Source organism: Oreochromis niloticus, linkage group LG10 (genome assembly GCF_001858045.2).
Source record: "Oreochromis niloticus isolate F11D_XX linkage group LG10, O_niloticus_UMD_NMBU, whole genome shotgun sequence".
Classification (NCBI taxonomy): domain Eukaryota; kingdom Metazoa; phylum Chordata; class Actinopteri; order Cichliformes; family Cichlidae; genus Oreochromis; species Oreochromis niloticus.
The window spans coordinates 22,864,634-22,891,824 of NC_031975.2; the positions used below are offsets into that span (position 1 = coordinate 22,864,634).

The following is a 27,191-nucleotide window of genomic DNA, read 5'->3' on the forward strand; positions in this document are numbered from 1 at the left end:
CCTGATCTCAGCACAGAAGAGCGTGCTTTTTAGTTATTAAATACAAAACTGAAGGCAGACAGAGCCACAAAGAAGTAGCAAGAGGAGAGGAACATTTTACCAGTTAATGGAATACTTTGCAAAATCTCATGAATCTGCATTTCAGTCATATCTTGACTGCTTAAATTAAAATCCACTGTAATGATGTACAGAAGCAAAATATTTTAAAAAAGCAAGTTTTATTGTCAAAATACCTACTGAACTTTGTTTGTCTACTGCTAAGACCTCTGCCACTTCCTTAATCACTGCAATATATCAATAAAAATTAAAGAGTATACTAGAAAAAAAATGAAAAAATACAAAAACAACAACTTGCTGTTGCAGTTTCACTATTTAAGCGAGTAGTCACAAATGAAATCTATATACGTTGAGGTTTGGAGAGAAAAGGGGAGTATCTTCGAAGGATACTTAAACCTTCTTCACCTCTTTCCTGATTTCATCTTAGGTGGAGCAGTTAAGAAAAAACTTAATCATTAGTCTTTCTTGGTACTATCAGTGGCAAGATATTTAACTGCAATCTAAAGGGAAGATATTTATGGATAGCACTAAACAAAAAATTCAATAATCACCAAAATCTGCTGGTTTTAGTTTTTGTGGCTAGAAAAATCAGTACGAGTCAGAAAGGAAGAAGATGGTTGATTATAGAGCACCTCCTAAAACTGTGATAGAATTAATTAAAAAAGGGCTTGGTTTAATTAATTTAAATTTCATCGCAGTCACTACAAGTACCAGTGCCCTTCACACATCCTAAAATCCAACCATGACACCGGCTGCCTAACACTTACCCAGTCAACTGTGAAATTTAATTACCACCATTGCATCAAAGCTCTAATGAGACAATTAGCTTGTGCCATCTTAAAGCTTTGCTCCTCATTAGCGCTGATGGCCGCAGCACATGTTGGTGGCTCAGTCACAGTCCTGCCCTCACACTTAGGTTGGAGTCTTCCAGCCAGAAGCAGGTTTCTGTAAAAACTAATGAGTCACTAGAGTGAGACTAATGCATGAGGTATGCAGGCCTGAGTGATTTCTCTATCCACACAACACAAAACAGAAGAGGGCAGGAAGAGTTATATTAAAGGTAAACCACCCGAAGACTGCAGCTGTCTGATTGTACTTATTAATGCACCAAGTTTCATCTAATTTTGTAAACAGGCCTATCATATTAATGAAGAACATATTTATTTCAAGTCCATTAACATTTTTCTTTTCTGTTTCACTGTGATGAAAATAAGATTAATCTAAGATTAATGGCTGACAATTAGTTCTGACTCATCAGTGCAATTTTAGTTTATACGTACACCTTTAGCAGCAATAACCTCCAGTGATCATTGTCTCTATGACTTCATCAGTCTCTCACATGGTTGTGGAGGAACTTTGGCCCACTCCTCTTTACAGCGTTCATTCAGTTCACTGAGGTTTGCTCCCACCACGCATTTCAGTTAGGTTGATGTTTGAGTGGGCTATTGCAGCACCTGCATTATTTTCTTTTTCAGCCATTCTGTTGTAGATCTGCATTTGTTACATGACCCAGTTTTAGCTGAGGTGTAGCTGTAGGACCGCTTGTCAAACATACTGTGGTACACAGAAGTTCATGGTCAGCAGGATAACTGCAAGGTTCCCGGGTTCTGAGGCTCCAGAGTAAGTCCAAATCATCACACATCCACCACCATGCTTTACAGACGGCATGAGCTGTGCTGATATAATGTATTTAGCTTTCACCAAACATGGTGTTGTGCATTATAATCAAACATCTCTTTTTTGTTTTGTCTGTCCCAAAGACACTGCTCAAGAAGTCTTATAGTTACTTGCTAAGTCTTTTTCTAACTGTGTTGTCCTGAAATCAAAATTTAACATGCCAGCTGAGGTCTGCAGGGTCTGAGGTGGATTTTTTTGGAATTTCTCTAAGAGTTAGACGGATCGATCCTTGGGTGAATTTGCTGCGATGTCCACTGCAGGGAAGAGTGTGGCATCACGTTACACACGTGAATGCCACAGACCAACAAATCGCCAAAACGTCTGTTTTTATAGAGGTTCACACATTTGCTGAAGATCAGTTCATTTGATCAGAATCTGGCTGCTTCTTACCCTCTTAATTCCCACAGAAGGAGTAAGGGTGCACTTAACACACACATGCACAGTAATGGTAAAGGTATGTGTTTATTTACTTTAATAACTCCCACGTGATTGGAAAGCATTTCAGATTGGATTGGTAAGGTTCAAGAAAAAGATTAAGGAGTCAATAACTTTTCTGATATAAACTTTGTAAATGGACTATGTAAAGTTTGCGTTGTATACACTGTAGTTGTAGAGTCTGAATGTTTCACTAAACCCTGTTTCAGCAAAGAAAGATAAGGTTTTCTTTAAAACACCTATATGGTTGTATTAACAGTATGTTTGTGTGAGAAGGAGAGATGAAGAGAAACACCACTGTCCCTGTGTCTCGGTGAAAGTGAGAAAGCAATGTACTGTTTCTTTGCCCTTTCTATTAAAAGCACCTGAGCTCAGCAGTGGTACGCTCTTCCTGCCTGTTTTGGCTGGATCCAGGCGTTTATCCAACTCTGACAGATAGGCAGACAAACAGAGGGTTACCCTTTTCTCCAGTAATCGACCAGAGAACGGCAAATTAAAGTAATGCCGTGTCAATAAATATAAGCTGTTCAAAAAACCCAATCTGTTGCACTCATAATAATGTTCAACATTTCACTGTTTCTCAGTGGATATCATCGGCTTCATCGCTGTTGATATGAAACCATATATAAATCAGTTTCTTTCCCCAAGAGCTTGCAAAGCATGGCAGGGTGAAAATGTGTTTTTCATTACATGAATGCTTTTCATTTCCAGTTATAGGGTGAGCTGATGCCAGCCACTTTTGTTTGTGAGTGACCTACATTCTCTCACTGTTAACAAAGCTTCGGCTCTATTGATAGCTGCAGACTGGACTCTCTCAAGAAAAGGGCCAAGAGAATAATTAAGCTAGATTAAACGGTAAGTTAGATTTGCTGAAGCTTTGAGTGGGATTTCACTGAAGCGCAGCAGATTTCAGATGACCCTGATGAGTTTTTCTGCAACAGCTCTCCAGTTTAAAATTCCAGTAAATATTGGCCTTTTCTCTGCAAAGAGCAGAGATGATGAAGTTACCAGTCAGTGGAAATATGACAAGGTGCTTTACATGCATGCTGTAACAAAGAAAACAATCAGATGATTAAATAATGTCACTTGTTTCTCAGCAAGGATCACACTCACTTACACAGAGACCAGAAATCAGAATGGATTAGAGCTGGAACTCATTTCTATTTTGGTGTTAGTTAGTCAGATATAGAGTCAGCGAAACATTTGTAATTTTGCCTCTCTGAATGACCACAGTAAATTTTAATTTTCAAACTATGATGATGTGATTGAAGTGGAGACCTTCTGTTTCATGTTTTTTGAGGTTCAAAAGTAACTAGAAACACCAAAAAATGTTTTTACATATAAGGATTGCTTTGAGTGCTTTTTGCAGCCAGAGTATGCAGCCATGCATGCCCATGTCATAATACTGCCTCCAACATGACTGACAGATAATGTCAGAATCCTTCAGATTCTGAGCTATTTCTTGCTTTCGCCATGTTTTCCCACCATTCTGGAACGAGATAATCTTGGGTTCATATATCTAATTAAATGTTTTCTGATGAAGTCTGTTATGATCGTCTTGTTCTTAACTGTAAACAGTGATCTGTGCCTTGCTGTCCACCCTCTGTGTAAAGGTCTCTATTGATTGGAGAAGTGACAATTTCACACCTGCTTCTTCAAGAGTGTTCTTGACTTGGTTTGATGTTGTGAAGTTGTTTTTTTAACCATGGAAATTATGCCATCATCCACTTTCCTTTCTTCTGTGGTCTTTCAGGCCTTTTGCGGTTGCTGAGTTGGTCAGTTCATTGATTCCTTTTAAGAATCTACCAGATAATTTTGCTTTCTCTCTGATAGGTTTATTTTTGGTTTTTCAGCCTTAATTTGCTCTGAGATCTTTTTGCACCTCATATTGAGAGTTCCATCATGAAGATGGTAAACTCAGGCTGAACGATTGGAGTTAAGTCCAAATCTTTTATCTGCTTAGCTTGTCGTGGAACAACGAGGGTACAGGCATCAACCAGTTATAAAACTGCTTGGCAGTCAATTGTCCAGTAATGGTTGAGCCTCTTGAAATGACTGTGTACAAAAATTGATGTAACTCTTAAACAGTTAATGCAATACTTTTGTTAAACCCTTTCTAAAAAAAACAGTACATCAACCAGTTTTGCATTATTTGAGTTATCATATGAGAGAAAAATAACACCTTGTTGAAGTCTGTAACTATGAATAATATTATCTTACAGGATTTTATGAAGACTGATTAATGAAGTGATTCTCTCTGCAAGAATTCATGTAACCATGTAAACTGTAAATAAATCGACAAGAAAAGAGCGCATTTAGTGTTGGGGAATAAAAACCGTTGTGGTGAAGAGAGAGCTGAGCATAAAAGCGAAGCTCTCACCGATCGATCGACGTCCCTACCCTCACCTATGGTCACGAGCTGTGGGTAGTGACCGAAAGAACGAGATCGCGGATACAAGCGGCGGACACGAGCTTCCTCCAAAGAGCGGTTGGCCTCTCCCTTAGAGATAGGGTGAGAAGTTCAGCCATCCAGGAGGGGCTCAGAGTCGAGCTGCTGCTTCTCCACATCGAAAGGAGCCAGTTGAGGTGGTTCAGGCATCTGACAAGGATGCCTCCTGGGTAGGGATGGGTATTGATAAGATTTTCACGATTCCGATTCCATTTTCAATTCTGTATAACGATTCGATTCTTTATCGATTCTCTTATCGATTCTTATTTTTTAAAAAGGAGAACACTAAGGTCGATTAGCTTAGAACTTTGTTTTATATCTTCTCTTTGAACAAGATAGAAATTTAGGAGTAACATGGCCTTACGAACCCAACAGTGAGCTCTTAAGAGATCCACAGCCTACGGCTCTTCAATGGGGTGTCACGGGGTCCCCAGGACAAAAAAATTGTAAATGTAAAATAATAAAATAAATATTCTTCTGTAGCAATAACAAAGTATAACATAAATTATTCTGTAGCAATTACACAAGAATATCCAGTAATGTCCCTGCCTACAATAAAACATGTTCACTTACCGAAAATCGGGGGCATCTGCTGTGGCAAATGGGTGCAAGCCTTTGACCACAAACTTAGTCACTGCTCGGTGACATTCGTCTATCCTGGCCTGAAAGGAGACGCTAACGGTAGACTGCAGCAAGAACTGCCAGCCAGACTCTGTCTCTCTCTCTCATCATGGTCACCTAAATGCAGCGCACAGTAATGGCAGGTTTTGTAATAAGGCAGATCGCGCTAACATAATATGCACTGTTAGCTGATTATTTACCTGCCGCATTAACGGGAGAGGACGTGCAAACGTTACCGCTGCTGCTGGGTTGAGATTCACGAGTCCGGAGCGGAATTAAAAACACGACATTCATTTAAGGTTATCGCGTGTTTTGTGAGCAAATGCTTTTGCATATTCGTAGTGTTTCCTCCTTTAAATGAAATATCTACTTTGCAAGTACTGCAAGTTGCCCCGTTGTCATCCGTTCTCGTAAAGTATAACCAAACTTTTGAGCGTTTGAGCCGCTTAGGCGCCCTGCCAGGTAAATGACGCTCCGCAACGTCTTTGACGTCTTTCGGGGCGACTGGAATCGATAAAGGAATCGTTTGCAAAAATGGCAAACAATTCCAAGGAATTGAAACAGTGAGAAGCGGTTCTCAACAAGAACCGGGTTTCGATACCCATCCCTACTCCTGGGTGAGGCGTTCCAGACATGTCCCATCGGGAGGAGGCCCCGGGGCAGGCCCAGGACACACTGGAGATATTATATCTCTCGGCTGTCCTGGGAACGCCTTGCTGTTCCCCCGGACAAGCTGGAGGAGGTAGCTGGGGAGACTCTCTGCTTAGGCTGCTGCCCCCGCGACCTGGCCCCGGATAAGCGCAAGAAGATGGATGGATGGATGGATGGATGGATGGATGGTTGGATGGATGGAATAAAAACCATAATAAAGATGCATAAGTTAAAACTGAAAGTAATTTGTAGAGGAAAGTAGAACACACAACAAACCATTTATAATAAAAAAAAAAAAACTGCTATTGAAACAATAGGAGAAAAACATTTTCCTTTTCTTCTTCCAGACTGCAGGTACAAACACACTTACAGAGTGCTGCATTTTTATTTGGCCTGTTGTATTTGTAATATTGTGCTAATCACAGAGAAGCATGCAAGCATGAAAACAAAACTGGTTATTGTTATCTCATGCTAATAGCTTTCCTTGACCACTAGTGCACGAACATACTCAACGTCTGGGATCAGAACACCCTGAGTTAATGAAAAGGGTTGGCTCTTTATTTGATTCTAGTGCAGTTTCCTTCTGTGCAGTGAAGTGTAATTGTATTTATTATAGGCTGCAGCATGATGACAGCAACTGTATTCTCAGTAACTATTGAACTGTTTAAAAGTCAGAGGGTGTATTTGCAGACTTGATGTTAATCACTTCACAAGGAGGACCGTGCAGAGTGCATTACTACCAGACAAATTATGTAGATTTTAAGCTAAGCTACTTACCGCAGAGTGGATTACGAGGCCGATGCACATTAATTTTTATTTTCACTTGTCAGCTGCCCGCCCGTAAGTCAGAGTAGGTAGATTGTATTAGAGGGATGATATTCAGTCAAATCAAAAATAAAACACGTTCCATAGTTCAGGAAAAAATCAGGTAAAAATGTTTCATTCAGTCTCACTCTTCTGGGCTATTTTGTTCTCATCAGGGCAACATAGCTGAAAAACTTTGGCAAGACAGCAGCAAATATTTGGTTTTTAAGGTTATTAAAACCATGGCATTGATTGATACTCACACAGGTCTGCACCTCGCTGAGTTAGCACTCTTAAAGGTGAAATATTAATTGTACTGTTACCATGAGAACAGATGAAGTTGGTCAGTATGTGCAATGACTAACTCGAGAGAGAGTACTGTGCAAAAGTCTTGAGCCACCCCTTTATTCTTTATATTTTGCTAGAAAAATTGCAGAAATTGGAAATAGGTGAAATTTACAAATGGAAATGGAACTATCCATCCATCCATTCTCTTCGACTTATCCGATTCAGGGTTGGAGACCATAGGGTGAGATGCGGGGTACACCCTGGGCAGGTCATCAGCCACCGTGCAAAACTTCAACACAGCCTGGACTTTCTTAGGCTAGCTTACGTATAATTTCTTTAAGTAGTCTTCGGGAATAGTTCCCAAGGCTTTTTGATGGACATTCAAAGCTATTTTTTGGATGCTGGCTGCCTTGTGTTCTGTTCTCTGTCAAGATGATCCCACACTCCTTCATAATGTTGAGGCTCGGGCTCTGGGAAAGCCAATCCATGACTAATTCTGTTCCATTATGTGTTTTTCTATCCAGGTATGCTTTTACTCCATTGGCAGGGTGTTTGGGATTATTGTAATGCTGAAAAATGAAGCTGTTGCTAATCAGATTCTTTCCAGGTGGTATTGAATGCTGGATCAAATTTTAAATTTGGATGCATCACTCCTTCAGACCTTTTGCCACTGATTTTTAGTCCAGTTGTTGTGTGATTTGCTATACCTCAGCCTTTTCCCCATGTGTTCCTTCCATAAGAATGGCTTCTTGACAGCTCACCCTTCCACTGACATCGTCTCTAATAGTGTGTGAGAATAGTATCTAAGATAGATAGATAGATAGATAGATAGATAGATAGATAGATAGATAGATAAACACTACATTTACCTCACATACATTACTAAATTATTATCATCAGTTGAGCTAAAATCCATGTCTCTGTCTCTCTGTGGGAGGAAGCCTGAGTAAGTCGGTTACTCTGGAGTTGGTCAGAAATGCAAACTCCACACAGAAAGGCTCCAGCCAGGATTGCAACCAAAAACCTTCTTGCTACAAGGTGACAGTGCTAACCACTGCCCTGTTTTAGATCTCATGTCCATTTCAAGGCACTCTCAGACCTCTGTGTGACCGCTGTTTCTTACATGTACCATATATGATCCCTCCTATGCTGTTTCCATACGACCCTTCAAAGTAACTTGAAAAAATGTGGTGGGAAAATAAAAAGTTCTCATGACAATGTCATGGTGCTCCTTGAACTCTGTCACCACTAAGTCCCATAAGAAAATAAACGAAGATATGGCATTTATAGTTTCACAGTTAAAAACACTATTTTCCCTTGATTTGAACCACAGTGGTAGATTAAAGAAAAAAAAAATCCATATCTCCACAGATATGACCTGGAACAGCCTGAATACACAGAAAATTGTAGCACAATATTAAATAAATAAACAGTATACATTTTAAATATATTATATTTTGTGTATTTCTGGGGCAGTTTGGGAAAAGAATAAGGGTTTAGGGAATTTTTTTGCTGCTATTTTTTTTTTTTAGCTAAATTTGACACGAACAGTATGTAAGAGTTCCGGGTATTTGAGAAAATGAACACCACCTATAGTAAGAGTATCAAAAATAGTTGGATTTGCAGCTCGGAGGTGTTTAAATTAACGCTTTTACATCAGCACCGTTTGTGAGCTAAAAGGGGCTGTGCCTCTGTAAGCAACCGACGTCACCATAAATAGCTAAAGCTAGCCAGTGGTTCAGGGAGAAGAAGAAAAGAGCTGCAAGCGGAAGAAGTACCGGATTTTGTTTCCGACAGTATTCGGTCTATGGTCTTGGGTTATTATTATTGTTGTTTTTTAAATATCTGTATTTTTAACACATTTTGAATTATGTCGACACCGGCAAGGAGACGGCTCATGCGAGATTTTAAAAGGTACCGTCCTCATCGTTTGGGCATCTCTGTATAGCTTTAGCCCATGAAGCTGTCGGCAGCTAGCTTAGTGTTAGCTGCTGGTGCAAACAATGCTGTAGAAACCCAAGCAGGAGTTAATGTGAGACAGGCTCATCGGTTATGGTTTGTCTCGATATTTGATGGCTTATGAAGTAACCGAGACGCTAGGGGATCATTTAAACGCTGTTTGTGTTCTGCAGTGGGGGGAGGTTTTTGTACCGAGGGAATAACGTTTTCTTTTTTTATGGCTAGTTTTTTTTTTTTTTTGGTGTGGGATCAGCTTCACTTGCAGAGGTTTACTGGTGACCGTTTGTCTTGGCTTAACTGGCCCTGATTAGAAGCTAAATGTCACAGGATTTATCCTATTAATGCCCGCAGTCTGCAAGCTGTAGGTTTATATTGTGCTTTCAAATAAGTCAACCAGTCGGCATGGTCATATTTCATCCTAGGGTTGCAGGTTTTGCAAAGGTTTGTGGTCGGGGATTGCTCTATCTATATGTTCCTGATGCTTTATTTTAAATCCAGATATTTAATACAGTTAGTACGTGATGATACGATAACAAAAAGAATATGTTAAGGCTTCCTGGGGGAATAACACCTGGCAAGGGCCTGCTTGTAATACCTGCTATCCCCAATCTGTTGCCTCGCTCCATATGGCATTCAACTGTGTGTGCGTGAATAACAGACACACGCACACCTGTCAGTGGAAAAAAGATGCTAAGCTATTCTACTAAGAGCAGCCATTGAAGCAGAGGGGATAATGTGTCACTGTAACTGAACTCTGCTCTGCTAGTCCCCAGGTGGTAAACGGTGACACTGAGGCAAGGGAAACACAATTGCACATGCCCGAATCAGCATGTGTCCACGCCAGTGCTGGCTGATTGAATTCAGTCTTGCATGGTATTGCTTAACCTCACCTGTTTGACCTGTAAGTCAAAGTGTATGTTTCTTGAAAATGGGCCGCTACACTGTTGTGTGGGGTTTTAGCTCAGTAATTTAGGTGTAATAAGACGGTAAATAAATGCTGTGGTCCTCTTTCTTTTTGACTATATTCAGTAAGGCTTAAGCTTCCTTTCTTTGCCAGATACATTTTCAGAAATAATTTTAGTCCACGCTGCAGTGGGCTGTGGCATTGTTGGCATTTATTCTTGTACATTGTTGTCTGCATTGCTGCCTTCATGAATGAAACTGGGCCGCTCGTGCTGGGCTGGAGCTGATAAACCACAAACTGCAGTTACTTTTACCGAAACACAGGAAGGAGAGAAGACTTCAGAGCTGACTCTGAATGTATACACACATCGTCAGAGCTATAAAGGAAAAGAAAGAGAAACTGGGCATCTCTCTGCACTCTTAAAATAGTTTTATTGTTTAATGGATGCATTCTCCATATGCTAATCAAATTCCGAGTTTGTAGGGTATATTACTATGAGGGATACTTATGATTATATGTGTAGTTACATTTTAGCGCATTGTAGCTTACTTTGTAGCATTAATGCAGTGTTGTAAATCAGATATTACCCTTTCATATAACACATGGATATTTTAAATAATAATAGTTTGTAAGCTCTGATTTCTATTAGAGAGCATTAAAACCTCTTTTGGCACATGTTATAACACTTTGTGTAACTTTTAATCCCAGGTGTTTGAATGTGCTAAACTGCATCATTCCCAGAAGGCTTTGTTTGAGATGAATGATTATCTTGACCACACTGTTTTTAGAATAATAAACAGTTTTATGAGGGATTGCAATTAAAGTCCTGCAACAATGCAGTGTCTGATATAAAGAGTCTAAAATGACAGTGACTAATGTCACCTGAGACCAAGTTGTACTTTTTGTCTGTATTTAAAGAGAAAACATGTTGGATGTATTTCATGACACATAACTACAAAACGATGATATGAATGTTTCTGATATAAGAGCAGTTTTCCCTTTCTTAGGCACTGAGTCTGTTTCGCTAAATGCTTACTTTATTACTTATTTAATGCTTTCTATTGAGAAAAAGTCAAACCCCTCCCCAAAAAATGCGTAACCCCAGTTTTGGGGTTTATGTGTCTGATTTTAGTCTGAAAATGTGTTTTTGGAAAGTAACACTGAATGTACTACATGGGTTTTCTTAGTTTACAACAATACACAAAGAGGCTTTTAATTTGAAATTATTGGGCTAATTTCAGTTCAGGATTCAATCAAAGAAAGAGAATCAAAGAGGCTGGTATAGTACGGATAAGAGGCTAGTCTTTTAAATTTTAAATCTTAATTGGGTGTTTTCTGGCCTCAGCCATCGGTCTCTAGAGGTCAGAGAGCATGTTTTGGTCCACATATAGTTAAGGCAAATAATCCTGCTTTTATTTTTACATAATAGCTTAATATAATACTAACATAATAACTTGATACTAACATATTAAAATGCATTGCCAGTTTATTTTCTGACAGTTCATGTCAAATTTACCACGACACAGTCTCTTCATCAACAGTCCCGTACTTGCCCTAATCTTCCTTACTGCAGACTTGTGAGTAATCCCCAGTTTTCAATTAAAATAAACTATCGGTCTATCCTAGAAGATGAACTCAATGGCGCTTCCCTTTACCAGCAAAGAGTTCAGGGAGATTACTGTAAATGAGGTTAATTGCAGTGGGTCCGTCTACAGCAAGGGACTTAGACATGGATCTGCACTCACAGACGCACAAATCAGCCTACCTTGTTTTATAGCTATAAGCTCTTATTAAACCAGCTTTTAAACCGGGCCTGGAATTGTAGGCCTCAATAGCCTGTAGTGACTGCCGGACTTGGCCTATATAGATTTGGTGATTTGAAGCAAGACCTAAAAATGTGGCACAATAATCTACCATGAGCTTCAGAAATCAGTTTGATAGCAACACAGATTTTATTGAGGCCGCTGTCGGAAACTTCATTTAAATTGTTGACCCGCTGCCACGCCTGTTTTGATTTGCTGACGCCTCTGTTGCTAGGCAGTTGCTGCTGTGGCATGTCGTTTGTCAGGCACGCCTGGGTAGTTTTATTTGTGGAGCCTCAACTAATAATTATTTTTGATTATGATTAATCCAGCTGTGGTTAATTTGGGTTAACCGATAAATCATTTGGGCGCTGAACAGTCAAAAAAAACAAGTATACATGATCTCAAACCTTTTTTAGTTTCTTATTTTTACCTTCTCATTCTTTTACCTTCAAATTACAAGCACTATCATGTGAAAAAGTGATGGTTTTCAAATCTTTGACTGGCACTCATTTGACAATCTTTTACCTTTTTTTTTATGTTAACAATTTATAAATCGGAGGTCTATGTAGAGAAGATATAATATGAAACATTATATTTGAAAGCATAGCAGTTATTCCACCTTAACTTGTTTAAAAAAAAAAAAAATACTATAGTGATTTCATTTAGAGCCCAGTCTGCCAGGCCGGGTCAAGCTGCTGTGACACGAAGAAACATAAGTTTTATCAATTAGCCAGAATGTTAGGACATGTAGAAGTGCCGGTTTTCATCACTTGTCTCCACATGGCTCCACAACCAAACTTGCTGAATTATTTAGCAGTGTAGGGCGTCTATAGAGGAAATGCAAAGGTTATGCATTTATTATGGTTGCAATATGATTCGCAGTACTTTGATCAGCACATTGTGGAAGATGGTGGAAAAATATTACTTGTAGGATATTTTAATATGCTCAATTAAAAGAAATGTAGGTTTATTTTGTAGTACTACAGGCTTCCTGTTACTGGGAAGGTCTGGGTCCAAGGTCACGGTAGAGGTGAAAAGGTCAAACACAGATGATAATACACAGATTTGAATCAGTACATACTTTTTTTTGCTATTGGCTACAAGCAGTCTTTAAATAGTTTTCTTTTGTGTGTGTGTGTGTGTGTGTAACCTTTAATATAATGACGTGATGCCAAAACAGGGCTTTAAGCCTTTTCTTGCTGACCTTATATAAAACTTGCACATAGGCTAAAACTGCTTACCCAATTTGTCTTCCTCTCAGAGCAGTGCTGTGGCTGAACGAGTGAGACTGAAACTGTTTCACACATATCAAACGACAGCCTGTACATTTCATAGAGTAAGCAGTTGTCATGACATGTCAGATCCTCCTGTGTCCTACACAGTCGACATTTTGGATTTGGTTAGATCTCTAAAATTGGATTTGATGTCCAAGTTTTTGATTGGTCATGTGTGCTCGTCTTGCTTCGTTAGTGCTCATAGTGGGGGAAGCCTGGGTTGTCTTGTTATGGTGATAACACAATCTGATGATGGCTGATGGTAGGGTAAGGGAAGCCAGATTAGGAAAAGAGATCCTGGATATGTTGAGCTTGCTTTGTAGTGCAGGCTCGTGGCTTCCGCTCGTTTCCTGCTTCGACGTTGTTCTGATAGCCCGTCGGTGCTACTCTGAAGTCGTTTCAGGTGAAGGTCGACTTGATGGCTTAAGTGCTTTGCATTAACAACACCAGAGATTTGATGGCCACTGTGGATACAGTACTGGTGCTGCAGTGCTTCAGATGAGCACTTGTGTTCACTGACATGTGACAACAGGACTGTCATAGTGCTGTTGATCCTGTGAGCCTGGCTGTCTGTTGAAAGTCGTGTTGATACAGCAGTTCGTGTTTTGATTGCTAATTTTCCTGCAGTAAAGCTGTTAATTAAAACCACCACCCCTGCTCAGCTCTGTCTTTCCCACTTGCTTCTCTCCCTTTACATCTAAGGGGTTTTTATTTTTGCAATCATTCTTTTTCATGTTTTTCTCCCCTTCCCCCCCCCTCTTTTGCTCCTTTACTTCATGTCCCTGCCTCCCTTTCCACTGATTCAGGGTTTTTTGCTGTGTATGTCTTCTCGTCTCACCTCTTTTTCTTCACTCTAAAGTCTCTGTTTCTTTCTCCGTCTTGCCCAGACTTCAAGAAGATCCTCCTACCGGTGTGAGCGGAGCACCATCAGAGAACAACATCATGCTTTGGAACGCTGTTATTTTTGGGTGAGTCATTCTCTAAATCCGCCCTGCCGTCTTGACTGTGCCACTGCGATTGTGATGCGCAGATTCTGCAACCCACCCACCCCCACTGTGTTCTCGTCCACCACATCCTTCTGCTTTAAAAAGTGTTTCTGATTGCAGCACTGATTGTTGCACAGAGCAGTCTGGAAAATCAGCATGTGGAGTCACAGCAAGTGTTCAGTGGAAGAGAGGGCTGGAAGACACTGTTGGAGATAAGAAAGTGTGTTAAGAATAAACCCGTATTAAAGAAGTAGCTTTTTTCATACTGGGTGTATCTCTGGTGGATAATTTGCTGTGCGTGTTTAAAAGAAGAGCAACTGGAGAAAAATCTACTCAGAAGTGATGTGAAATTTAAGTCGCAAGAATTAATAAAACATCAAATGCACAAGCAAATTGAATTGCTGAAAGTAACTAGAAATCCAACCAGGAGCAAGGATATGTAACAAAACCAAATTAGAAATACGCACATGGGTTTATAAAAATACACTCGATCGTAGTTGCTCACCTAAATCAAAGGGGAGGCTGCTACAAATGTAAAGTATGAAGGCAGCTGTTTTAATTGGCCGCTCAACATGTTCTGTGTGAGCAAGAAGTGCTTAGTAAATATGGACCCTGGTGTCTGCAGAGCTTGTACTCCTTGAAGGACAGACTGCAGTACTACTAGAGAGGGTCTTAATGGGGATTAGCAGTGGGGATATTTGGATTTTGGAAACATTTTAAATCTCTCTCTCTCTGCCTTCTGCAGGCCTGTGGGAACACCATTTGAAGATGGTAAGTTCTACATTTTGAGTCATCTAAAGTGCAGCCTCATGTTTATCTGAGTTCTAGATGTGGTTTAACTTTACCTTGAACTCGTGATGTTGTTGTAGAGTTGGAGAACTCAGTCAATGTATTATTACTTTTCGGGCAGCGTGTGTGTAGTGAAATGATTATGGGTTGCATGCTCAAATAATCAGTCTACCTGCGCACAAAATCCCACAATTATCGTGAGGATTGCCACACCTCTGAGTAGATAGCTTCTTTTTTTAAATTGTAAGTTAGAAATTATTACAAATTGAGGTTCTGAAGTAGTTTAAGTGTCTGAAATGCATTTAAAATGACTTAAATTGAAAACAAAGTGGTACTTTAATCGGTCATCATATTTTGATCATGTGGTAACAACTAGACCTCTGAGAGTTAGGAACTGCTACAATTATTTTGAAGTAGAAAGGAGAACTGACATTTAATCCTTGAAAGTTGAAGAAGTTGTAGTCTAATTTATACACAGGCCACCCATTTTTATTTTTATTTTTTGTATAGGAGTCCTTTTGGCAAGTTATCACAGCTGCAGTAATTTCAACTGAACAATTATCAGGGGCCTAGTTTTGGTGGGCTAAAAACTGGCTGCATCCACGCACTGGCTCTATGGCTCTATAAATATGAATCAAAGTACTTATTTTAACTATAGTATGCTGTGAATTGAACAGAAGTTTGTAGGTCAGTAACGCAGCATCATAAAGTACGATTTTTACCCCTCGACCATAAAAGGCTGATGTGGTATTGTCATCCCCCCCGCCAGGCAGGCAGGCAGCGTTCCTACAGTTTTTTCCAAGCTTGGATTTCAACACCGTCCATTGCTTCTTTTATAATAATTAACTTTCTAGCTTCTCTTTTCAGTCGAGCTGCTGATATTTATAGTAACATAATTGTTTCTCTCATTTTGTCTGACCCCCTCCATCCTTCACATCTGTATTCTCCTTGCAAAATTACTTACGTTCACCCCCCCTCACGCTCCCTCTGTCTGTCATTTGTTATGCCTCATACCCTCTCCTTCTATCTTCGCAGGAACATTTAAGCTTCTGATAGAGTTTTCTGAGGAGTACCCAAACAAGCCTCCCACGGTTCGGTTTGTCTCCAGAATGTTTCACCCAAATGGTAAGTGGGCTAACAGCTGAAATGCCCTCAATTATCAATGGTGCAGCACCCATGTTCACTGAAGCTTACCAAGTGTTCTGACCTTCAAGCAACTAAGCTAGTCTAGTGAATAAAATGACAGTGTAGGGTCATTTCTGAACACAGTTTATACAGAAATACTTTTTTTTTTTTTAAATGACTCTATTTCAATGACCTATACTATATCAAAAAACGTCTTTGTTACAATATATATAATATAAAAATAGATTTTAAAACTTCAGGTATGTTTATGTGATCTATGTGTTGAAGTATACTAGAATAAGTGTTCAACATGACACGTTTTGGCTGCCAGGCCAGTAGATCAGACTTTTACTGGCTATTTTAATTACTTTCTATACTAAATCTATAAGAATGTAGCACAATCTATGAGTAGATTTATATTTTACAGTATAACCTCATCCCTGTCTGTATGCTGCAGGTATATCTCATAGAAGGACAGTGGACTTCTACTGTCAGCCTGCAGTAAAGTCTACAAGTTTAAAGACTGAGGACATTATCTGCATCTAGCCTTTATTGTAGCAGGTAGAAAGGAGTCAGGAAAGCTGGAAGAAAGAACAGTAAATGGCATCAGGGCAGCCTCCACATTAACCTTACGCCAAATGAGTCACATGCTGAACCCAGTGAGCTAATCCAGTGAGATAAACCAGCACCCCTATGCTTCAGTTTTAAACCCAATCGAAAAAAAATTGTAGATATTTGTAGATGATTGTGTAATATTTAATATATTTTGTGCAAATAAACACACATCAAGAATTCTGTAGCTATAAAATGAAACCCTACAGTGTTTTATATTTTTTTTTAAAATGGAGTAAAAAAGAAAAAAGAAAAAAAAAAGCTTATGCATTTATGTCCAGGAGCATAAATGAACCACTGCAACTTTCCACTAGGTTTATACCAGCAGCACAATTCCTCTGTTTAAAAATGAAATTGTAAAAATGTTTATCTTTTTTACATTTTTACACAGAATAAATATCCAACTCTTACTAAACATGTTATAAATTTGTCAATTTTTCTTTTTAATGGTTTATTATTTTATTCAGTTTCTGGAGGTAGACTTAGTCTTCCAGATCTCACAGTCTCAATAAACATGCATCAGAGCCTAAAATGTATTTTCACACATTTTTATGAACTATAATAACCTTGGTGCATGCCGGCATTGTAATGAGTTATGTATGTAATATGTTAGACTTATTTATGGCTTTGTTTCATTTTTAAGTTTTCAGTTTGCAGCGCTACAATAAGAACAAGCACCAGATTACAATGTACTTCACCAGTAATGTAAAGAAACTGTCTTGATGATTTAAATTCAATTTAAATGTTTAATTTTAAAAAGTGTCATGTATTTATTTAAAGGGAGGGTGCACATTAATGTCTACATTTAATCTGTAGCCTCTGGCAGGTCAAACAAAAACAGTACAATAAGAAAACAAGGGGCAACAAATAAATATGAAAGCATACAGCATTAAATATAACACACATTAGCATAAAATGAATGGTCACGGATACACTCCTCATTAGCTTTAGTTGTAAAGGTGTTGGTAGTAATACATTCTCTTATTACAGCTGCAACATTATTCCAAATCTCGCTACATTAAACTGATAACACTTCTCTCAGATTTTACTAAATGTAGGGGAACTGAGCAGAAGGACACTGATGCTGATCTTTTTCTCTGCATGTCAGTTTACGCAGATGGCAGTATATGTTTAGACATACTTCAGAATCGCTGGAGCCCCACGTACGATGTGTCGTCCATACTCACCTCCATCCAGGTTGGTCGTGTTTCACTCCCTTTTCATACATTTTAATTCACGGTGAAGCATGATGATTCTATACAGGGACATCCGAAGTATCTCTCCTGGTTATTTAACCTTCAGGATGTCAACATTTTCATCATTAGTCTTCCTTTTTCTCTCTCGCAGTCATTGCTGGACGAGCCAAACCCCAACAGCCCAGCCAACAGTCAGGCCGCACAGCTCTATCAGGAAAACAAGAGGGAGTACGAGAAGAGGGTGACGGCCATCGTGGAGCAGAGCTGGGTGGATGTCTGAGCTCCTCTCGCTCTCTGCTCTCTACTCTACTCTTCTCTCCATCACCCACTCTTCACCATCCAAGTACTTCAGTCTCTCATTTTTACCTCATCGAGAAAAAAAATCAAGAAAAAAGAAAACACAGCAACTATATCAGAAGAACTTAAGTGCCACACTGGGGGGGGGGGGGCAAGAACAACCAAACCAGAATGGACATTACCTTGCTTGCCAATGCATTTTAGGGAAACAGGAGAGGGGAAATCAATCTTGTATTTGTTCCCTGTCTTTACTTTTATTTTTTTTTATTGCATGATGTGACATAAGTTATTGCTAACAGAATTTGTAATATATCTCTGGTTGGAATGATGCTGTTTGTGTTTCACAGACTCCTTCCCATCCCCCTCTTTTTTTCCTTTATTTTTGTATTATCCACAACTTGGCTAAGAAAGGGGCACATCAATGACTGAATCATTATTTTGAAAGTCGTGGGAAAAGCCAGAATCGGTAGCATCATCACCATCATCGTCATCTTTGAAGTCGACAGCAGATTCAGCTGATAAAGAGCAGTCCCTGATCTCTTCCAGCATATCTCTGTTTATTTTAAGAGATGCTGTAGGTTTGGGCTCGCAGACGTCACAGGCTGCAGCAGTGCCAAGTCTCCCTTGCACTGATGAATCATGACTGGCAATCTCTGAGCTTTTCTTTTAATCATTTCTGCTCCCGGGTAGAAGAAGGTTGTTTGAGAGGGTTATGAGAAAGTGAATATTAACATGAAGAACTTGGACTGAGGCTCTGCAGTCCCCGACAGTTTCATTCTTTGGTATATTAGAAACTGCATATAATGCTATAATCAAAATATATGTAGAGCCTGATGGCCCTTAGCCAGCGAGTTCAGATGTGGGTGGTGTCGCTGTATCATTCGATGTGGGGGGTTGGGGGGACAGAATTGGCATTGCTGGAGGAACTCTGTTTCTACATCGTGTTTTTCTTTAGTCTGCTTTTTTCTATTTATTGAACCTTTTTACTGTTTGCAGTCAAACTGTTCTCTTGGTTTTTCTCATTTAGTTTGCCAAAGAAAGTAAATGACTTCTGAATGCTTTGTCGCCTGTGACATGTGTCAGCCTGAACACAGTCGGTGCTTTTGTTCTTTCTCTTAAAAATGACACAGCTGACATCTGAATTAGCAAATAAGCAGAGGATGAAAGCAGGGTGCTCCACTTCATACTTTCTTTTTTTCCCTATAATTTTGGGCATAAGAGAATTGATTGGATAAGAACAAACTGCTGCAAAGATCATGAAGCCTGTTCCAAGAGTGTGATGTCAACTGTTTTCCTAAGGGCTCAAGTTGTTTTCATGCCTGCTTTTTGCCCACCGTTTTATTTGCTCTTATTCCCCCATTTAAAAATGCCACCCCTCAACTGTAAATTACTGACTTAATCCTGCCCGACTCCAGCTAAGTAATCAGTCATCATAAACCAGAATTCCTCTTTTCCTTGATAATAAAGGTTATATTGTGGCTTGTGACTTATCTCACCCAATAAGCAGAAGGGATATGTTATAAAAAACAATTTTGTGAATTAAACATAATGTATACTTAACGATATGCTGTATAAACATAATAAAAAAAACACATTTTTCAGACTTTGACACGGGTTCTGGTGATTTATTCATCCATCCGGTTCCTTATGCGCTTAACCAGGCTGGGTTAATTCCAGGTGACACAGGTAACCTGGACCCACAGGGTTAATGCGAAGATGCCGACAACCGGTCTCATAATTAACTATAGGGTGGAACTATTACACTGAGTTTTGTAGTTTTTCATATTGTCATGTAACTTAGTTAAAGCAAGGTATTGCAACATTTCTGCCATGTTTGTATCCGGTTGCGCCGTAAGATGGCTGCACCAACGAGAGCTCCCAGTCATCTCAGCAAAAATGTTATTATTTATTTTGTTCTGCTTTCTATTACTGTGCGCACAGCGCGATCATACACTCGGTATGACAGACAAACGCTTCTGGAGCTACGTTCGTCAGCCAGTTCGGACTTTACAGCAGGTTTCGACTCCGTGGACGCTCTGCTGCCTGGGATCCTTTGTTTACTCGCGCGACGTCGAGGGAAAACAAAGAGGGGGAAACGCGCCGGAGTTTTGTGCCGAACGCGACAGAGAAACAGCAAGCCACCTCTCCCCAGCATCCTGCTCGCGAATCTCCAGTCTCTGGACAACAAACTTGACGAGCTGCGTGCACGGATTAAACACCAACAAGACATCAGGAACTGCTGCGTTCTGGCCTTCACAGAGACATGGCTGGAGCCCAGCGTCCCCGACTGCGCCATCACGCCGGATGGATTCACTGTTTACCGGGGAGACCGAACGAAGGACTCAGGCAAGAAAAGGGGAGGAGGGGTGTGCTTTATGGTTAACTCCTTGTGGGCTAGAGATGTGTGTATCTTAAAAACTTACTGCTCTCAGAGCCTCGAGCTGCTGACCATTAAAGTCAGGCCTTTTTACCTCCCGAGGGAGTTCAGCTCAGTTCTCCTCTCAGCTGTTTACATTCCACCACACGCTGATAAAGCTACGGCTATGGACGAACTGTATGACATCATCACTGGACTTGAGAACAAAAATCCAGAAGCTGCCTTTATTGTGCTGGGAGACTTCAACAGAGCCAACATGAAGAAGGTTCTCCCCAAATACTATCAGCACATCTCCTTCCCCACAAGAGGTGATCAAACACTGGACCATTGTTACACTCCATTCAAAGAGTGCTACAAACCCCTCCCCCGCCCAGCTTTTGGTAAGGCAGACCATTGTTCCATTCTGCTGCTGCCTGCATACAGACAAAGACTAAAACAGGAAAAACCAGCTTCCAGGGTTATTTACAAATGGGACAGTGAGGCTGAGGAGGTCCTGCAGGACTGCTTTGAGACAACTGACTGGCAGATATTTGTGGATGCAGCTGATGGCAACATCAATGAACTCACAGACTCTGTCATTGGATATATTGGAAAGTGCATGGATGATATCATCACAAAAACCACTGTCCGCATATACCCAAATCAGAAACCCTGGGTAAATAAAGACGTTCGCGCCAAGCTAAAAGTGCGGACCTCTGCCTTTAACTCCGGGGATGCTGATGCATATAAAGCAGCCAGGTATGACCTCCGTAAGTCCATAAAAAAGGCCAGAAAGGACTACAGGGACAAAATGGAGTCCAGCTACCACAGCTTTGACACCAGGCGACTGTGGAATGGACTGCGCTGCATCACTGACTACAAGAAGGTCAACACAGTCAGTGTCCAGCCCACTGCATCTCTCGCAGACGAGCTTAACAACTTCTATGCTCGTTTTGATGCAGACAACAGAGAGCAGATCCTCTACCCTCAGGAGGACAGTGAGGCTGCAACTTTAACTCTGAAAACAGAAGCTGTGAGATGGACCTTTAAAAAGGTCAATCCTCACAAAGCTCCAGGACCGGACGGCATCCCAGGCCGGCTACTCAGAGTGTGTGCAGACGAGCTGGCAGAGGTGTTCACCAACATCTTCAACCTCTCCCTGAGGCAGTCAGTGGTCCCCACGTCCCTCAAAGCATCCACCATCATTCCCGTTCCCAAAAAATCAGTGGTCTCCTGTCTGAATGACTACCGTCCTGTTGCACTGACATCCGTCATCATGAAGTGCCTGGAGCGGCTGGTCAAAGGTCACATCTGCTCCTCCCTCCCTGACACACTGGACCCTCTTCAGTTTGCCTATCGGACAAACAGAGCCACAGAGGATGCCATCGCCCTGGCAACACACACCACCCTCACCCACCTGGAGAAAGGGAATACATATGCAAGAATGCTCTTCATCGACTACAGCTCGGCATTTAACACCATCATCCCCTCAAAACTTGCCACGAAGCTCGTCGACCTTGGGCTGGGAACACCGATCTGCAGATGGATTCTAAACTTCCTCACAAACAGGCCCCAGGTGGTGAGAGTTGGTAAGCACACTTCCTCATCACTCATCCTTAACACAGGTACGCCCCAGGGTTGTGTGCTTAGCCCCCTCCTATATTCCCTGTTCACACACGACTGTGTTGCTAAACATGAGTCCAACATCATCATCAAGTTTGCTGATGACACAACCATCATAGGCCTCATCACAGACAACGATGAGACGGCCTATAGAGAGGAGGTGATGGCACTGTACGAGTGGTGCCTGGAAAATAACCTGACTCTCAACATCAGCAAAACTAGAGAAATGATAGTGGACTACCGGAAACGACCAGTCAGGGAACACCAGCCCATCCACATCAACGGTGTCAAGGTCGAAAGGGTCAGCAGCTTCAAGTTCCTTGGAGTCAACATCACTGAGGACTTCTCCTGGACCCTTCACACAGACACTGCTATCAGGAAAGCTCGCCAGCGGCTTTACTTCCTGAGGAGGCTGAGGAGGTTTGGCATGAACGCCAGCATCATCTCAAATTTCTACAGGTGTGCAATTGAGAGCTTGCTGACGAGCTGCATCACAGTTTGGTACGGAAGCTGCTCTGCCGGCAGCCGTAGATCACTACAGAGGGTGGTGAAGGCAGCAGAGCACATCACTGGCACGAGGCTTCCTGCCATTCAGGACATTTATCACCAGCGATGCCTCCGTAAAGCACACAGCATCATCAAGGACCACAGCCACCCAGCACATCAGCTGTTCTCCTTGTTACCATCTGGCAGACGTTACAGGAGTCTGTCTGCTCGGACTACAAGACTTAAAAACAGTTTCTACCATCAAGCCATACGACACCTCAACCACAACACTTAAACACACACAACACAGCACTCAGAAGCTACCCTGCAGCTTCACAAGTACTCTGATTAATCTGCACTGGTCACTTCACTTTATTGTTATTGTAATTTATATTTAAAAAGTGCAATACTGTAAATTTCTGCTGCTCATTCCTGTGCAATATCCCATCTGCCCTCCCGTCATATTTCTTTTCAAGATTTTCTTATTTAATCACTAGTGTACATATATTTATATTTATAGATACATATATATTTAGTCATCTTTTCTCTTTTACCATGTCTCTCTAATATTTTGTTCTTTACTATTTTTCTATCTGTTATTTTATTTTATTATATTATATTTTATTATATTTTTTCCTACTGTATCATGCTGCTGAGAGACCGCTGCTCGTCAAACACATTTCATTGCGATGTTGACCCTGTGCTAACTTGCATATGACAAATAAAACTGAAAACTGAAACTGAAAACTGATGTTTGCTGAGCCTCTGTCTTTACGCTTCTCGTCCCAAAATCAATGCAAGCTTCGTCAAAACTTGAGATTAGTACTGCAGTGATTGATTAATCTATAAGATGTACTGTTATTAATGAGCAATAGTAAATATTGCCAAAAACTAAATCCATTCATTGTATTTGTGTGGCAATTAAATCAATTTTATTAAATGCAGAAATGAATCACAAGTACAGTAATGTCCAAAAATGTTAATGTTAAGCCACTAAACTGTGGCTTAAGGTGAAAAAGTCCCTTGGGAAGCTTTCTTATATTAGTAGAACTAAAAAACAGTTCTCACAGTATTGAATCTGTGGGATGAAGTCAGTTTGTTGAGTGCATGTCTGCGTGTTTAACTTTGCTTGTGAATCACTTGGTATGAGTGTCTGTAAGCCTTTAAAGGAGAATGTGGTGGTTGCAATGAAGCGAAGCAGTCATATCAGCATTCTCAAAGCTGAGGCTTGCCCTGTGCTTTTGCAACGCTTCCTGCTGAAGAAAACAGACGTTCTGACGGCGCACATGTTAATAATTAATGTTAATAATAATTGAGTGTCCAGCCTCACAGCCCCAGGCCAGCTGCTCAAGAGTTTTACTGACCTATATTTTCACTGGTCTCCAAAAAAGCTTTTATTTTCATATTTTTATTTTTTATACTTTTATTTCATATTTTGAAACATTATATTGATTAAATGTATTTAGAGAAATCTGCAAAATATATTGCTAAAGCTTTGAAGTAAATATGGTCTAGTGCACCCTTTAAAGTCACCCCTGCTTGCTGCAGGTATTGCTGCCATGTAAAATAGGACAGCTGCCAACACACCGTGCCAGAGTAAGTTAACAGCTTTTATGTTAACCTCTGTAGCTTTACTTTTAACTAAAGTTCACTTTTCTACATGTCGGAGCTCGTTGAGCAGACATAGTTATAAGTAGTAGTATTTGTATTTTATTGCCGTGTATGATTAACTATGGAGTGGCTCCATAATGTAGTTGAAACAATGTGACCAGGAGGGGGCACAGACAGCAATGACAACACAAAAATGATAAAAACAAGTTCTTTATTGTGCTTCAGACAAGAACATCAGTGTCATCTTTAGTTTGAAGTTACATTTAAAAAACACATGTTTTAAAAAAGTTAAACTGATTGAAATACTTGAGCAGTGGGGCTCACAAACTCCCGCAGACACCACTGCTGTTTGTGCACAAATAAAAAGGCTAAAAGTCTGAAGAGGCCAGTTTTTTCGCTCAAAATAAAAATGTCTTTTGATGTCTGAACTCCTCACGACTATTAAAAACACCAGGATTGTAAAACTATTAAAAAAATTTTTTTTAAAAACCAAACAGTCTGACTTGATAAAAGCTGAATCCAGTCTGTGTTGATCCAGCATGACTGGTCCAGTCATCGACCCTGTGACAGAGCAGAGAGATCCATTAACAAAGACTGTCATTATAGCTGTATGTGTGTGTGTGTGTGTGTGTGTGTGTGTGTGTGTGTGTGTGTGTGTGTTCACAGACATACCTGTTGCTTCTTAACGATCTCATCTCTCGTCTTGAAGACCGGCGCGTCCTCCACTACGATGCCTTCAGCCATTTCCTTCACTTTTTCCAGCAGCTCTGTGCTATACCTGCCATCGATTATGAGACATAACACTTCATTAAACCGTAACTCATCTGTGTGCTTTATATTCTTCTGTAAGAATATAGTGCACTGGGAAAATAACATCACTGAACAACAGAAAACTATAATACTGGTAAGAGAAGAATTGTTTATTCTTCGATAAAGTTAACAAATGTGAATGATTTCTTCACCTCCTACACATTTCCCTTCATATAAATGAAATTTAGTCCTGCTTCTGATTCACATTTGAGTGCAAACTTATGGATGACGAAATAGTGATATCCTTTTATCTGCCATTTTTGCATGATTGCACCCTATACCAATTCCGAGGGTTAATGTCTTTTAGAAGGTGTAATCACAGAAGCCATCCAATATGCACTTCAACAGCCAGCGCTGCTCCTCGAGTGCCCTCAAACTCACTGAAATGAAAATCCAATTTTGTGGGTTTATTGCTGTCCAAAAGCTAATACCAGTCGCAGACCCCAGTGGCTGCAATTACAGATTACTACAATGACAAGTCGATCTGTTAAGTTGTTTGGTGTGTAACAAAAAATAAAGATTTTTTTTTTTAAATAACTGGAAAAACAAAAAAAACGATTCTGTCTAAGAGTCCAAAACATTCATATCAAGTCAGGCATACATTTCATAATCACAGTATATCACAAATGTCAGTAAATCAATCTGGTCAGGAAGAAGAAACCTGCTTTGTTGCAAAATAAAGTGACATGTGCACTGGAGAGGCAACAAAAAGACAGCCCACCCTAGTTCTGCTTTTTGCTAACATCCATGTAATTGCTAGTAGCGTGAGGCAGAACCATGAAGCCCATTCACATTGCACAGGTAGTCTAGCTTCTCTGGGATTGCTGTTGCAAGGTTAGCTATATCTGCCCGCACAGTCTCAACATGAGTTTGGAGAGTGAGGGTCCAATGGATGAGGAACTTATGTGGGTTACCCAGACCTGAATACTACCAGACCTTTTGAATCAAGAAATCACTTCTCATTTTAAATAGTTTTTCACAACACTGTGTCCTTTTATTTCTCCTTGGACTCACACTGCAAACAGTCAGAGGAGATTTTTAAGGGCAGATTTCCCCCTCAACTTTGGCCAAGTGCTTGAGGTTAGAGGATCGCTAAATCTTAGGGTTTCAATTTCTTATGTAGCAGAATTTTTACCATATACACCATATATAAAAACATAAGGTGCCACCACAAACAGTAACAAAAATAGGGTAAAATTGAAAACAAAGACAGAGACCCACTTGATAACCAAAGACTGTTTTTCCAGTGAAGAAAGACTGGATGTTGTCCAGTAGCAGGCACAAACATCTGATATACTGATATAAATGCAATATTGCATTGATATTTCCATTATACATACATTATATTTTTTCCCTGAACCATAATAGAGAAAAAGGAATTTTAGGGCCATTAAAAAAAAAGTATAACCACGTAATTTATCCAGCAGGACATCTTTACAAATCTTTACAAACTCAGCATCATCTGCAGCAAATGTAGCAGAGTAGCATTGCAGCTGATGCAGACGACTCCAGTGCTGCAGGGGGCAGCAGCGAGCCCACCAGCGGAAAATAAACCTCACTATAAACAATAAACTCTAAATCTCTAAATAGTTTGTAAATAAATAGTAAGTAAGCAGCAGGAACAACAACAATAATAATAAGTAAGTAAGTAAATACTATATCTAAAATCAAACTAATAATTTCAGAGAAAAGAGAACACTGGTTGTTACCCTTTAGCAACCCTTTAGTCTGTTTAATAAGGAAGACGAAACTTAAAAACAGTGGTTAGTCATCCCGGGCTGTGGGAGCTGTGGAGCGGCTGTCTTAGAAAAAGTGTCCGTCAGCAGGCTTTAATTAGAGGCATGAAAGCACGCTGTGTTTACCCACCGACAGCCGAGGAAGACGTTGTTGGCCCACACCATGGAGAGGGAGAGCAGGTGGTCCAGCTGCGAGTCTTCAAAGTCGTTCAAGTTCCGCAGGATGAACTCCCGCCTGGGCTCCCAGTGCTTGTCGCTCTCCCAGTAGCCTCTGTATGTCTCCACCTGCTCGGCCACAGCTCTGTTTTGTTGGATAAAATCCTGAACGTCCAGGGAAGACATCTTGCTCTCCCTCGGCCAAGACAACAAAAGCGACTTCCTGTCCTTTCAAGCGGGTCTTTGAAGTCGTCTTACAGCCCTGCTTGTTTTACACAGCGCCACGCAGTGGTGGAGCAGAGCGGTGGTTTACATCCAAATGTGAACAGGAACTCTCAATATTTCATATGCAGTGTGCTTCAGAGATACTATGGAGTGCAATAATTAAGAAATAATTAATTAATAAATTAACATATAAATTCATTTTATTTAAAAAAATTAATTTTATTATTTTACCATTTAATTGATTATTTTATGGTTCATG

The 27,191-nt window shown here is 40.3% G+C and overlaps 2 protein-coding genes and 1 long non-coding RNA gene across 3 annotated transcripts; 1 reads left to right on the forward strand and 2 right to left on the reverse strand.

Moving 5' to 3' along the window:
* The first annotated feature begins 8,692 nt into the window (after positions 1-8,692).
* On the forward strand, positions 8,693-19,535 carry ube2b (ubiquitin-conjugating enzyme E2B (RAD6 homolog)). The gene is made up of 6 exons (XM_003451439.5): positions 8,693-8,896; positions 13,812-13,892; positions 14,656-14,681; positions 15,735-15,824; positions 17,545-17,633; positions 17,784-19,535. Exons 1-6 carry the CDS (start codon positions 8,853-8,855, stop codon positions 17,910-17,912), a joined length of 459 nt encoding a protein of 152 aa, XP_003451487.1. The 5' UTR covers positions 8,693-8,852; the 3' UTR covers positions 17,913-19,535.
* LOC112848032 (uncharacterized) lies at positions 14,688-15,807 on the reverse strand. Its single transcript, XR_003221909.1, has 3 exons — positions 15,680-15,807; positions 15,619-15,621; positions 14,688-15,077 (listed from the first exon to the last, which is right to left on the reverse strand). It is a non-coding gene; the product is annotated as an uncharacterized LOC112848032 (long non-coding RNA).
* Positions 19,536-24,199: 4,664 nt separating the features above from the next.
* cdkn2aipnl (CDKN2A interacting protein N-terminal like) lies at positions 24,200-26,931 on the reverse strand. Its single transcript, XM_003451440.5, has 3 exons — positions 26,682-26,931; positions 24,678-24,783; positions 24,200-24,566 (listed from the first exon to the last, which is right to left on the reverse strand). The coding sequence occupies exons 1-3, from the start codon at positions 26,891-26,893 to the stop codon at positions 24,558-24,560; spliced, it is 327 nt and encodes a 108-aa protein (XP_003451488.2). The 5' UTR covers positions 26,894-26,931; the 3' UTR covers positions 24,200-24,557.
* Between the last annotated feature and the right edge of the window lie 260 nt (positions 26,932-27,191).

Bases quoted from the DNA above. Each gene is read 5' to 3' on its own strand.
- cdkn2aipnl (XM_003451440.5), bottom strand. From the start codon at position 26,893: ATGTCTTCCCTGGACGTTCAGGATTTTATCCAACAAAACAGAGCTGTG. The intron at 24,784-26,681 runs GTGGGTAAACAC...AATCGATGGCAG, and splicing joins AACGTCTTCCTCGGCTGTCG to GTATAGCACAGAGCTGCTGG.
- ube2b (XM_003451439.5), top strand. From the start codon at position 8,853: ATGTCGACACCGGCAAGGAGACGGCTCATGCGAGATTTTAAAAG. The intron at 8,897-13,811 runs GTACCGTCCTCA...CGTCTTGCCCAG, and splicing joins CTCATGCGAGATTTTAAAAG to ACTTCAAGAAGATCCTCCTA. The intron at 14,682-15,734 runs GTAAGTTCTACA...CTATCTTCGCAG, and splicing joins GGGAACACCATTTGAAGATG to GAACATTTAAGCTTCTGATA.